Raw genomic sequence first — 14,451 nt, 5'->3', positions numbered from 1 at the left:
GCTTAAACTACATAGTTAAACCCTATGTCAAAAAAAAAAAAAATCCATTTCAACCCCTCCTATAATTCCTTCTACTATAAGACATGTAAGAAAGGTAATTTGTTTACCCACAATATAAAACTCTACATTTTAACACTTATTCCATTCTAGACCACATTCAGTGCCAAAAAATGGTGATGGTCGTCATGTTTCTGAGGCTTTAGACACAGGAAATCTAGAGAAGACTAACTCAGGAGTCATGGTGTACTAGAAAGAAAAATGCAAAACTATAACATGTCACATAAAACCATTTGTAGCATTTACCTATATGATTATGTATACACAACACTAACATAAAATATATTCACATCTAAGGCCACAGGGTAGGGACACACATAAAAATACCACCTACCAATAACATGATAATGAAATACCTGAGGGAAAAAAACTGGCTAAGTGTAGTATAAACTTAAAAATTATCATTATAAAGGTGATGTACAGAAGGGTTACAGTTACATAACTCAAGAGTACATTTCTTGCCCGGCGCTAATGGGCCATTCCTATATTCCTAGCTACTCAGGAGGCTGAGATCTGAGAATCTGGCTCAAAGCCAGCCTGCCAGGAAAATCCATGAGACTCATCTCTAGTTAAGCACCAGAAAACCAGAAGTAGAGCTGTGGCTGGAAGTGGTAGAGACCTACCCTTGAGCAAAAGAGTTCACGGACAGTGCCCAGGCCCTGAGTTCAAGCTCCACAATTGACCAAAAGAACAAAAGTAAGAGTACATTTCTTTATGGACAATGTCACTCCTTCCCTGGCTCTCTCTCAGCTTTCCCCCTCCCATCCCCATCCACAAGTTACATAGTTCATTTTCAACAGAGTCCAGTGAATACCATTGCTGCATTTCTGTGCCTTACCTTACACTCACAAAGACACATAAACAAACAAAAAAGCAAAAAACCTCATTTCCATTTTCTAGAGTTCATTTTGATAAATAATATTTTGTATAGTCAGATGCACATGTGCACTGTGCCTTTCTGTTCTAACAGTATCTTCTTTTGGTCTTCTATGTATGTATAAATGCTATTTAAATAATACTTAAAAGGAATGTATTAATGAAGAAAGTTGTATGTACCAACAAGACTTTTAACACAGAAGCCTTTTCATAAATCTATTGTTTCTACTCACAAAAGAAAGGGAAAGGAGCAAGAGGGCAGGGAGAGGAGAGGTGACAGATAGATATAGACACGGACAGAAAGACACAAGATATGGGTTTACTTTTAACCACAGCCCCAAAATATTTACATTGCTCAGTGAGCGTCAAGACTTCTTCAATGCATAGTCAGATTTGATCCAAGAATGCCCGATACAAAAGGTTGGGTAAGCAAAACAATGTGGGCAAGCAGATGACCTCTGTGGAATTGACATCATGAGGAGAGTCACTGGTGACCATTCATTCTAGCAGATGGAAGGGTTAATTAACAAAACTTTCCCTCTGCTACTGTGCAGGCTCCTGCTTCCTGACTTCTAAATATACCTTTGCTTCTGCCCATAATGAAGGCCAAATCTTCCCTCTAAATACCATTCTAGATATCCTAATGCATTTCCTTTTGCTTATTATCATTCCTGAATACACTTTATTCCTTTTGTCATATTCTTGTAGCTAAACGACAGGTCCAATCCAACAACTCAACATGGTTGGAAGAAAACACAGTGCTATGTTAACTAGTCTCATATTTAAATTCATGGACACTAGTTCTAATCCATTTATAGTCCATTTGTCCATGAAACTACACTGTACTTTCTTACTCTTTAAATTTGCAGTACTTTCCTTATTTTTACTCTTAGTTTATAACTATGGTTTGTGTTTAACTCAGAAACAGAGGAAAGTCAGAAGAGTTCTTTCTCAGGTTCCCACCTGTGAAAGACCCACTTAGGCTAAAGATCCACTTCAGCAGTTCTTTCTCTCAATGGCCATAATTAATTTTTCCCATTTTGATGGTTATTCCATTCTTTCAATTTCTTTTCCGGCTTATAACCTTTTTTTCCCCTCATTTTAGCAAAATTCCTCAAAATGAATTGTCCGTATTTTCTATCTCTATCTACTCTTTCTTGAATCTATTCTAGTTAATCCCCTACCTACCATGGGCATCCAGCTACATATTCAGCATTTCTCCTCTCTGTCTATTAGGCATGTCAAACTTAGTATGTCCCAAATAGCTTGCCTACCAATGTTTAAAGTACTCACTTTTATGCCTACCCACTTTTTCTCCAATTCTCTTTCATTCAGCTTATTAGTATTTTTAATGTTTGTGAATCAGAAAGACAAAAAATTGTTATCTATTATTGTTATGTGTTAGGAGAAAGTAAAAGAGAAGGGGAGAATGCAGACAGAGAAGAATCATAAGTTCAGGAGCCATTGGTTTATAAACAGAGTAAGGAATTGATCATTATAATGAAAGAAGCTAAGGACATTACCTACCATTACTGATTTGGTAACTATGTTGTACAAAGTGACTCTTGACTCATAGCCAAAGTTGGCACAATAAAAGGGTGAATGGGCCTGAACCAACTTGAAATAATGAACTTTCTTGTCCAAGAACTTAGAATTGGGCTAAGAGAATTTCTGTTATTCTGAAAGGGATATGAACTCTGGAGTTATTGATAATGATCACCTCTCTACCACAGAGAGGAAAACCAAAAACACTGGTTAATAAGGAGGGATGAAGAAAGAATGAGACATAAGAGCAAAGAATATAAGATTAAGGAAGAACTGACTGTATTTCCTCCTTAAGAGCAGCTACAAATTCTAGTTCTAGGCAGATTTAACCACCCCTCCGCCCCAATCCCTTTCCTCAGTTTCTATGACAAATAAATGCTTGAGTAATAAATTCTCCTTTTGCTTAAAATGAGTTAGGTGGATATTTTGTTTACAACAAATTGTGAGATTTAGATGAAGGGAGGGAGGAGATATATCAGAATCTAACCAGAAAATGAGAAACCATATTTAAGTATTTAAGTACTAAGAGAATAGAATGAATAGAAGTGTTACAATAAAGGAAAAGCCAAGAAACTCAGAGAAGAGTTGGGGAGTAAGTCTAGAGATTGGCTAAAGCAGGAAGCTGCTCCCACACAGAGAGGAGGAGGGAGAAAATGGTATTATTTGAACTTAGGAGACCATCGGTGGGGCTTGCCAGGCAAGAGACTGCAAGTACAGTAATAGAAAATCTGCAGTTCACCTAGGATGACAGTAACAGAAAAAGATCCCCAGCTTTTTTTTTCTTGAAGCCTTCTATTTCCCAGTGTCTGCCACCAGCATGTAGCAAAGGCAGCTAGCTGGCAGCTATATGGGTTACAGTTTTCCTAGCAACTGTCTTTGATCCAATCATCTCTCTTCACAAATACAACCTATGCCAATTTCCAACAGCAGGCCTATCCTTTCCATTGGGTGTGCCACAGAATGGCAAATACATAAATTTCGATGAAAAGGAAGAACACTTTAATTTCATATTCTACATTAAAAACAGTGGCTTTGTGTTAGCTGTTTTATGATTTTGTCTTGTCTAAATGTGGTTGTTTGGTTTATTTGCCAGTCCGGGGGCTTGGACTCAGGGCCTGAGCACTGTCCCTGGCTTCTTTTTGCTCAAGGCTAGCACTCTACTACTTGAGCCATAGTGCCACTTCCGACTTTTTCTATATATGTGGTGCTGAGGAATCGAACCCAGGGCTTCATGTATATGAGGCGAGCACTTTTACCACTAGGCCAAATTCCCAGCACGTCTAAATGTGGTTGTAAAGGTTTCAGAATTATTGAGCAAAGTGAGCAAATCCTATACAAAAACAAAAGTTAAAGTTAGGAGGATCAATATGAAATATGATTGTTTTAAACAACAATACTATACATACTTGAAACTATCAAAATGAAAACATCTTTTTATTGACACTAGTTGTTAATGGAAGACTTCAATATATTCATGAAGTGCATATGGTTGGTTGAAACTATTGATATAACAATCATATTTATTCTTTCTATCTTTGATTTGATATTTTAAAAATACACAGGAGGCCAGGAGTTTGGCCTAGTGGTAGAGTGCTTGCCTGGCATGCATGAAGCCCTGGGTTCAATTCCTCAGTACCATATACACAGAAAAAGCTGGAAGTGGCGTGATTCATGAGGCTCAAGTGGTAGTAGAGTGCTAGCCTTGAGCAGAAAGAGCTCAAGGAAAGCACCCAGGTCCTGAGTTCAAGCCCCGGGACTGCCCTTCCCCGTCCCCCCCCAAAAAAGCACAGGATATGAGAATCAACATGCTATTAATTTAATACAATCAACAGAAAGTAAACAGTCAGTCACTGAAGAGTCATTAATGGGGTATGTTTTTTCTTTTTTTTAATTTAATTAATTTATTAATTGCACACAAATTTTTTGGACAGGGTGTTGTGCAAAAAGGGTACAGTTACATAGTAGGGCAGTGTGTACATTTCTTGTGATATATTACGCCCTGTTTTTCTTTCCCTTCTCTAGGTCAGGTAGACATATATACAATATACAATGTATCAAGAACATATACAGTAGCCACGTGGCCGCGCCCAAGAAAATTCGCCTAGGGCTTTAAATGCAATGTCGATATTAGACAATATGTTGACAGTAGTCTTATATGAACGTACATACATAGATTTTGAGCTATTGTATTCCACTGAGAGGTCAATTTTTGACCTTTATATGTTGAGTAATTGTTTGGTTTTAGTTACATACTGTTGGGTCGCTGCCCCAATCCTGTGGGGAATACTATTTGACAAGCAGTTTTTGGTTTCACAGACTTGGTCTCTACTGTCTCTCCGTCTCCCTTTCTTAACAGTCATATATCAGGGAGATCATGCCCCTTTGTTTTCTGTGTTCTAGGCTTGTCTCGCTCAACATTATTTGTTCAAGTTCTGACCATTTCCCTGCGAATAACAATATTTCACCATTCCTAATCGCTATGTAGTATTCCATTGTGTATAGGTACCATATTTTTTGGATCCATTCATCTGTGGAGGGGCATCTGGGTTGTTTCCATATTTTGGCTATTGTGAATTGTGCCGCGATAAACATGGAAGTACAAATGTCTTTTTGATATCTTGGGGTTTGCTGTTTAGGATAGATGCCTAGGAGTGGTATGGCTGGGTCATACGGTAGGTCTATATTGAGCTTTTTGAGAAACCTCCATATTGTTCTCCAAAGTGGTTGTACTAATTTGCACTCCCACCAACAATGGAGAAGGGTTCCTCTTTCCCCGCGCCCCCTCCAGCATTTGTTGTTGCCTGAGTTCAGAGTATAGGCCATTCTAACTGGGGTGAGGTGGTATCTCAGGGTTGTTTTTATTTGCATTTCCTTTACTACCAGGGATGTTGAACATTTCCTCATATGTTTCTTTGCCGTTTTTATTTCTTCTCTTGTCAAGTCTCTCTTTAGCTCCTTTGCCCATTTCCTAATTGGTTTATTGGGCTTGGAGGGGCTTAGCTTTTTGAGTTCTCTGTAGATGACAGATATTAGGCCTTTGTCTGTTGCTGTGCTGGTAAATATCCTTTCCCATATCGTTGGCTGTCTTTCTGTTTTGGTGGCTATGTCCTTAGCTGTGCAGAAACTTTTTAATTTGTAGTAGTCCCATTTGTCGAGTCTTTCCCCTATTTGTTGTGCCCCTGGGACTCTATTCAGGAAGTTCCTTCCTGTGCCTATAAGTTCTAGTGTCTTTCCTACTCTGTCCTTCAGTAGTTTCAGGGTTTCAGGTCTGATATTGAGGTCCTTGATCCATTTTGAGTTCATCTTGGTGCATGGTGATAGGCTTGGGTCTACTTTGAGTTTTCTGCATATGGCTGCCCAGTTCTCCCAGAACCAGTAGTTGAAGAGGCTATGTTTATTCCATTGTATGTCTTTAGCTCCTTTGTCGAATATCAGCTGACTGTAAGAGTGCGGTTTTATTTCTGGATCTTCAATTCTAATCCATAGGTCTTCCGATGGATTACCAATACCAGGCTGTTTTTGTTATGATGGCCCTGTAGTAGAGCTTGAAGTCTGGTATTGTGATACCTCCTGCACTGCTTTTTTAGCCTAGAATTGCTTTGGCTATTCTAGGTCTTTTGCTGTTCCATATGAATTTATGGATTGGTTTCTCTATTTCAGTGAAGAATGTGGCTGGGATTTTGATAGGGATTGCATTGAATTTGTATAACAATTTGGGCAATATGGCCATTTTCACTATATTGATTCTGCCTACCCATGAGCATGGGTAACTGAAGAGTCATTAAATGGGTATGTTTTTTCTTGATATTTGACAAATTCCTAGTTGTTATGGGCTACAGAATACACAAATCTCCATTTACATTCCTTACCTTTCAGGATATAAATGTATGTTTTAAACAAACAGAATTACCAAAAATGGTTACATTGTCACTCATTTCAATTTTTTTAAATTTAATTTTTTATTGTTAATAAAAGGTTATGTACAAAGAGGTTATAGCTACATAAGTCAGGTAGAGTGCATTTCTTTTTAGACACTGTCACCCCTTCCCTTGCTCTCTCTCAGTTTTCCCTCCCATCCCCACCTGAAAGTTGTATAGTTCACTTTCAACATAGTGTCTAATATTAGAGTACCACTCAGTTCAATTTTATATCCATTAATAAAAGTGAGCAGTATCACTATTCTAAATAATAACAGCTATTACTTACTGGGTATTTCTTATAGTAACTATCTTATTTATTCTTCACAATTGCCTAATGATAATTTTTCTTGGTTAATAATGATAGGTAAGCCTACAGTATTTATTAAGTTGCCAGGCTTTGTGCCAGGGCTTTACATTTAATATTCATTTATTTATACTTACAATAATTCTATGGGCTTGGCACTACTGTTATTGTACAGATAACAAAAATAGAGATGGAGGAGTGAAGTGACTTGCACAGATAGTTAGTAGCAAGGACTTGATTCAGCTTCCAATGAGCTGATCCAGAATCACTACTCCCATGATGATGCCACATTGTCTACCAATAGTTTCAATACACATAGTGGTACATGCCCATAATCCTAGCTACATGGAGGTAGAGGTAGTAGGACCAAGAGTTCAAGACCAACCTAGACAAAGTTACCAAGACCCAACCCCAGAAACAAAATTAAAAATTCCAGAAGACTGAGAGTGTGGCTCAAATGTAACTTGTTAGGAAGGAGCATGCCTAAGGCTCTGGGCTCAATCCTCAGTGGGGCGCTGGAGACAGTGGTGGGAAGTTTGTTTCATCATTAACTAAATACAACTGAAATCTTAAAAAAATTTGGTGTCTTCTGTATATGTTTATTTTTACTAAACATTATTTCTAAAGCATGCCTGTAACCCAGCACTCAGAAGGCTGAGGCAGGAGGAATGAGTTCCAGGCTAGCCTGAGTATATAGCAAGACCTTGTGGGAAGGAATGGAGGGAAGAACAAGACTATGTACTATTAATAGAAATTGATAGAGACTAAGATCTGAACAAATCTGAGTTCCACTGACTTTTGGAATCAATATTAACAGAACAGATCCCCTGGCATAGCAAAACTACTCTTAAATTTTTTATGTTTTTCTCGTTTACAAAACTTACCAATCGGGTGGGAAGGTGACTTAGTGGGAGAGTGCTTACCTAGCACGCACAAAGCCCTGGGTTCAATACCTCAATACCACATACACAGACAAAAAGCCAGAAGTGGCGCTGTAGCTCAAGGGGTAGAATGCTAGCCTTGAGCAAAAGAAGCTCAGAGACAGTGCCTAGGCCCTGAGTTCAAGCCCAGGACTGGCAAAAACAACAACAAAAACTTACCAATAGTGAGGTCATGCACGGGCTGAAATCTCTTGTCTGTAAACTGTAGCAACAAGCATGATTTGCCTACACCTGGAAGTAAAACAAACAGACAAACAGTGAGTTCCAAAACTCACAGAAATGAAGAACTACAAAGGCATATGGAAAAGAAGCAGCCAGGATTCTGGTACTGTGAATAATGAATTGCTATTTTTTCAGGTCCTAATTTTTCACCATATCTTTTTTTCCATTTCTTATTCACTCAGCATTTCAATGTGAAAGTCAGATGTAACAGCTTAACCCCTAGAAAACTACTACATAAGTCCCTCCTAATAGCCTCTACCACAGTCTTTTCTCTCCAACAGTGGAAGTATTTTAAAAGCATCAAGTTCCTCTTCTTACCATTTAGTTTATCATATATACCTACAAACAAGCCAGTAGTAGTTTTGGGGAAAGAAGCATGCTTTGTTTGCTTGCAAATTCATTTCATAAACAAAAGCAATCTTAATTTCATTTCTTTGCTCTACTAAATCTGACCCTACGAAGTTCATGGATAACTTCTAAATTCCTAAATTCAAAGAAAAAAGTGTCTAAATATTCATCTTATTTGACCTCTAAGGGGTCAGATATTGAGTACCTGCTTCCAACACAGGTCCTCTAAGAAAGATTTCCTCAGTCCTTCACTAGTCTATGCTTATAGTATCCTGCCTTTGCACAAAACACTAAAAACTTAAGACTAAAGAGAGAGCTTTTCTTTTCGTGTGTGTGTGTGTGTGTGTGTGTGTGTGTGTGTGTGTTCGTTTGGGAATTGAACACAGGGCTTCACACATGCTCGGTGGCTTCTGCATCACTGAACTAAATTCCAGGCCCTGAAAGGAGGTCTTTGTGAAGAAGTGGCACTTAAACTAGGATGTTCACTGACATTAGCAAGAAAAGGAACTATGAACATTTTTACCACTTGCTGTCAAGCAGAGAGAAGGCACTTGTAATTTTGCTGAATGATTGGCTTTAGGGTCAAATACTATAGAGATAGTCAAAATGCCCAATAAAAACAAATGGAAAAAAACCCTGTAAACATGATTTTGTTTTAGGAAATAGTTTATCTTTTCAAAATGTTACTACTGTTTGAAGATTATGGAGCTCAGGGGTAAGGTTCAAGCAGTAGTACCTGCCCAGCAAATGTGAAGTTCTAGGTTTAACCTCTAGTACCACATAGAAAAAAATAAGTATTTTTTAAAACTCTTTTCAATAGTCTTTCAGGTATAAGAAGACAAAAGGACAGTTTTTCTAAGTTAAAGTGGGTACCAAGTATACAAAAGGAATGAACTTGTTCTATATACTGAACAAACATATCCTGTATACAAAATCTAGAATGAAAGGGAAATTACCATAAATTTTCCATATAATATAGAAAAATATTAGTTAGAAACCACAGATTTTGTTGGTAGTGCTGACCTACAATCCCAGTACTGGGGAAGATGAGGCAAGAGAGTCATGGGTTTGAGGCTAACTTGGGCTACATAGTGGGTTTAAGGCCAACGCAACCAAACAATAAAAACTTCTAAAACTTACCTTATTTGTGTCCACTCCCCTGCCTAATGTCCTCCCAACCAATCTTTCACCCTACCTAAACAAAGGAAAACTAAATCCAGCTGTACCAATATTTCCAAATACTTATACGTGTTGTCCACTACATCACACTACCAAGAAATTCAGGAACACACATTTTTGATTCCTCCTTTTACTTATCACCAATCTCATCAGTTCTCTTTGAAATGCCTTCAAGAATTCCATGCCCTCTTCCCCTTACTCCTTGGTGATTTAGTCAATCACATATTAAAGCAGCAATGCTGAGTAGGCAATATATGAGTATACTGTATATTTCAGGAAGGATGTTCGGAATAGATACAAATCTGAGACTTCTCAGCAGTTATACTCAAAGCCATAGGAAGAAAAGAATCAGCAAAAAGATTAAGACAAATCACATGATTGTTTTTTTAACCACAAAATTAAAAATAAGCAATCATTTTGAGCAAAGATGGACATACTTCAGAACCTTTCTCTGGACAGAAAAGCAGGATTTAAACTTCTACAACAAACTTCTGAAAAGGATCTCTTTTCATAGTTATTTTTGTTGTGAGGAAGGTTAAACCCAGGACTCGAGCACATGCTCTACCATGAAGCTTCATCCCCAGGCGTAGGAATCCCTCTTTCTTATGTTTGCATTGCTACTAGTTATTTGTCTAAGTAAAAAAATGAAACCGGAGGGGGGAAAATTCAGTTTTCTTTTTTTAAATTCCTGTGCAGTAATAAGATAAACTAAAACCAGGAGTGAGTTGGGTATACATCTATTTCTACCCAGTAGTATTTAATCTGCACACAGACTTTGTAGAACCTGTCCCTTCTCTCCATGCAGATTTCCGTAATTGATTTTCCAACATCACAAATGCCTTCCCCTACCATCCCATGTGAAATAACTCCCATCCTAAATCACCTTCTAGTTTTCCATCTTCACCACAAAAGCCCAAACTTATGCTCAGACCTCATACCTCTAAAGATTCTAGATGAACTTTCAACATACTACAGTGGTTAAAAGGATAATCCATACAAAATTCCAAGTTTTATCTGGAAATGTGGCTTAAGTGGTAAAGTCCCGTAGAGTGAGCAAGCCAAACAAGAAGAATGAGGCCTTGAGTTCAAACCTTGGTACCAGTGAGAAAAATTCAAAATTTTAAATTCATACCAAAGAATGGACAGCCCTGAAGCATAGAATTTAAGAGCAGAGATTTGGCAAGCGTGGATTTAAAATATTACCTTTATTTTGCAGCCACAGAATTAAAAAAAAGGAATGTGCTGAATCTGTAGCCTTAGCTAGACCTGGATCCATCTGCATTACTTCATAAGAAAGACTTCTGTCAAACTAGTTACCATCCAGGCAGGGTAGTAGCATATGCCTGAAATTCCAATACTTGAGAGGCTGCGGTAGGTACATCTCAAGTTTGAGGCCAGCCTGGTCTGGATATAAGCTGGAATTGAGCTTCGTAGCTACATTTGTAAAATGAGAAAAAGAAAACATGATGTTCCTATTTCAAAGAAATATCATGAGGTTCAAATGTTAAACTAAGGATCTTCAAGATCAACACAGCTGAAAGAAAAACCTCTAATCAAACCCATCTGACCTGAATAAAAAAAGTAACATACTTAAAAAAGAATTAAAAAACCTGATCTATGGAAGGGAAAGAAAAATGAGGGTGTAAGACATCACAAGAAATGTATTCACTGCCTTATTATGTAACTGTACCCCCTTTGCACAACACCTTGTCAATAAAATTTAATTTAAAAAAAGAAAACAATTATAGTCTATTATGTTTCTCTTAAACCAACTGATTTCAGAATTGTTTTCACTTTGTTAGCCATAACATTGTCCCCTTACTTTCAGAAGATCAATATTCTCCATTCTTTCTTTTAAAAAAATTTATAGCTTTCTGATATTTTAACAGTATACCATTGCTCTGATAGCTGACTGTACTGGGTGGAGTATATTTGGCTTCCAAAGAGATGTGTAAAAGTTCTAATTCCAGAACCTATAAGTGACTTTATTTAGAATAAACACCTTTGCAGATGTAATTAAGGATATATATATATATATATACACAATTTAACCAACTGAATGGATGGAACTGGAGATCATTATTAAGTGAAATAAAACCAGACTTATTTCACATGGGAAATCTCATATGCAGAATCCAGCAAGACAAAAAGGACATAAAATAAAAGGAGGACTATTAGGAAAGAGGAATACGATCAGGGGGAGGAAATGAGAGTGGGGGTAGAGGAAGATGACCATAGTTCATTACATGTCTGTGTGAAAATGTCACAGTGAAACTTGTTTTATGCAGTTAATATACACTAATGATAAGAGAGAAAGATAATAAAGCCACAGAGGCAAACGAAGGAACACCAGAACCACTAGAAGCTGGGAGAGGCAAGAAAAGCCTCCCTGAAGCTCTCAAGAGCCTTGCTCACCCTGACCTCCTGACAATTTCAGGCTTCTGGCCTTCAGAACAGCAAGAAGACACAGTTTGTGGTAATTTCTTTCAGTGGCCAGGAAAACAATACTATAATAAGAGGTATCTTTCATTCCTCTCTCTTCAGACTTTAACACTATTAGTCTGCCTACTCTTGCTGATTTCTTCCATAATTCCCAGTGCAATCAAATTCAAACATGAGCAATAAGTCCTGAAGGGGAAAAGAAATAGGGACAATAAAGTGTATTTATGTGAGAAGTCTGCCATTTGAACGCTAGGAAGGAAGGGAAGAGATAGTCATTTAAAAAATAATTGAATGCATGCCTACTATGTTCTAGGCACTGAGGTTGGCAACAAAGAATTTAAAAGAAGTTCCCCCAAAGAAGCCTAAACTTCCTTCCCCTGGAAACTAGAAGGTATAGAAACACATATGATGACAGTGCAGGAAGAGAATTGACCCCTCCTTCCCATTATGCAAATAAATTATTTCTGTATCTTTTTAATACAATATTGAAGTGTCTTCAATACTGAAATACTTCTAGGATGTGATCAAAGTCATGAACATAAGTGGATAACCACAGTTGAAAGCTCTCTCTTACACACTGAACCTTTGTACTATTTTTTGTCCGTTTTTAAGACAGGGTCTTATTACGTAGCCTAGGCTTCAAAGTGAAGAGGCTGCTATCTCAGCCTCCCAATTGCTGGCCTTAGTTACAAGCATGTGACACCTATCTAAATTGTACATATTCATTTAGTATTCTATCTTTAACTGCTGGTGGCTTTTTAGCCACTTAATGGCAACTAATCTTGAAGACCTACCTCAAGTGCTATGTCCTCAAGGAGAGTTTCTGTCACACACACATCCTTTCATAATGAGTTAGGCATTCTGATTTTGTTTGTTTTGCCAGTCCTGGGCCTTGGACTCAGGGCCTGAGCACTGTCCCTGGCTTCGTTTTGCTCAAGGCTAGCACTCTGCCACTTGAGCCACAGCGCCACTTCTGGCCATTTTCTATATACGTGGCGCTGGGGAATCAAACCCTGGGCTTCATGTATACAAGGCAAGCACTCTTGCCACTAGGCCATATTCCCAGCCCAGCATTCTGATTTTTAAATATGGAGATGTTTCTGGATGAGTATATAAAATATTTAACTATCTAGTTTCAGGAGAAAACAATAACTTCTATTGTCGAGGCTGGAGAAGGAACACTGACAGAATTCTGTAACTATCTTGCTCATTCTGGATGTAGTATAAACAACAGGAAATAAAATATAGACCTATGTTCTACCTAATAGATGAAGTGAGGCTTCATTGAAGGGTAAAAACTGACATTTAAAGAGCAAGTGATACTATGAATTCAGCAACTTTGTGCTGAGCGCTCATGAATGGAAAGGACTTGGTAGTTTATTCCTTCCCCTACATTTCCCCCCCTCTTTTTTAATGGATCAAACACAACCCCTTGTACATGTTAGAGGTAAGTGCTCTACCACTGAGCTAAATGCACCACTGTCTCCCGTATTCCTTACACAAATTCTTTGTCTTTAACTCCTCAAGGTTTTCATTTTTCTTTTCCTCAGTTTTTGCCATTTAAGATCCCATCTAGGAAACCATACTACATTCAGTAGTCGCATCCTTAGTTTTCTCTGTGATGAGTGTTTCTCAAGAGTCTTTGTCCTTGATCTTGACGGTTTTGAGGACTACTACTAAGGTATTTTATCCTATGCTAGACTTGATTTTCTTTTCTTTTTCATGATTAGACTGGTGTTATCAGTGTTTGGGAAGAAAAGTACAGAGACACAGTGCTATTTTTTTAAAATCACATCAAGAGTACATACCATCAACAGGACTGATCATTTTGTCAGGGTCTCTAGCAAAGAACCCTGTCATCACCCCATGATGTACTTTTGGATGAAATTTACCAGTGTAGTTCACACTTATATTGATCTCTTTAAACGTTTTAACATCCATACTTAATCAGACTTAATACTTTTGATATGCACTCATCTTCCATTACCATATCTGCCCTTTAGCCTCTCATCATGTTTTTTAGTATTATCATGTGTATGCATAACATTTAACAAATAAATGAAAAAGAGCTTGCATTTGAAATATTTACTCCTTAAAAGTGGAAAAATCACCTGAAAACTTTTCACTTTCAATTCTTCCTCACTTCCTATAACATCCTTCATTAATTCCAACTCCTATCTACAATCTTTTCATTTTGACTAGTTACCTTTGAGAAGACCCTTACGACTACTTCTCTTGACCAGTATAATAACTACACACCATCTTCCTAATCTCCAGTAAATATGACTATATTAGAGATGGATGAGTAAAGGAGATAAAAGAAAGAGATGACCATTTCTTCTTGAAGGGGTTCATGCAGGACTGAGATCTGAACTCAGGACCTGTGTTTGCTAGGCTAGGGTTCTACCATTGAAGCCATGCTCCCAACCTTAGTCTGAGGAACAAGATCCTCCTATGACCTCTTCGATGTATACTACCATGTCGAGCTTGTTGGTTGAGGTCTTGCTAACTTTGGCCCTATCTGACTTTGAGCAGAAATTGTCTTAATCTTTACTGTTAAAGTAGCTGAGATTTACAAATGTGAATCACCATGCCTGGCTGGCCTCACACCTGGCCT

General features: G+C 37.8%; 1 protein-coding gene and 1 long non-coding RNA gene across 3 annotated transcripts in view; one reads left to right on the top strand and one right to left on the bottom strand.

Moving 5' to 3' along the window:
- Nucleotides 1-14,451, bottom strand: part of Rab2a (RAB2A, member RAS oncogene family) — an 84,559-nt gene that overhangs the window by 50,906 nt on the left and 19,202 nt on the right. For both annotated transcript variants that reach the window (XM_048359309.1, XM_048359308.1), the window contains exon 2: nt 7,803-7,874. In XM_048359309.1, the coding sequence (XP_048215266.1) occupies nt 7,803-7,874 (72 nt within the window). The remainder of the gene's footprint in view (nt 1-7,802; nt 7,875-14,451) is intronic.
- LOC125361072 lies at nt 3,219-4,083 on the top strand. The gene is made up of 2 exons (XR_007212873.1): nt 3,219-3,570; nt 3,799-4,083. It is a non-coding gene; the product is annotated as an uncharacterized LOC125361072 (long non-coding RNA).

Source organism: Perognathus longimembris, chromosome 12 (assembly GCF_023159225.1).
Source record: "Perognathus longimembris pacificus isolate PPM17 chromosome 12, ASM2315922v1, whole genome shotgun sequence".
Classification (NCBI taxonomy): domain Eukaryota; kingdom Metazoa; phylum Chordata; class Mammalia; order Rodentia; family Heteromyidae; genus Perognathus; species Perognathus longimembris.
The sequence above is the reverse complement of the archived record's forward strand: the minus strand, read 5'-3'. Positions and strand labels throughout refer to the sequence as shown.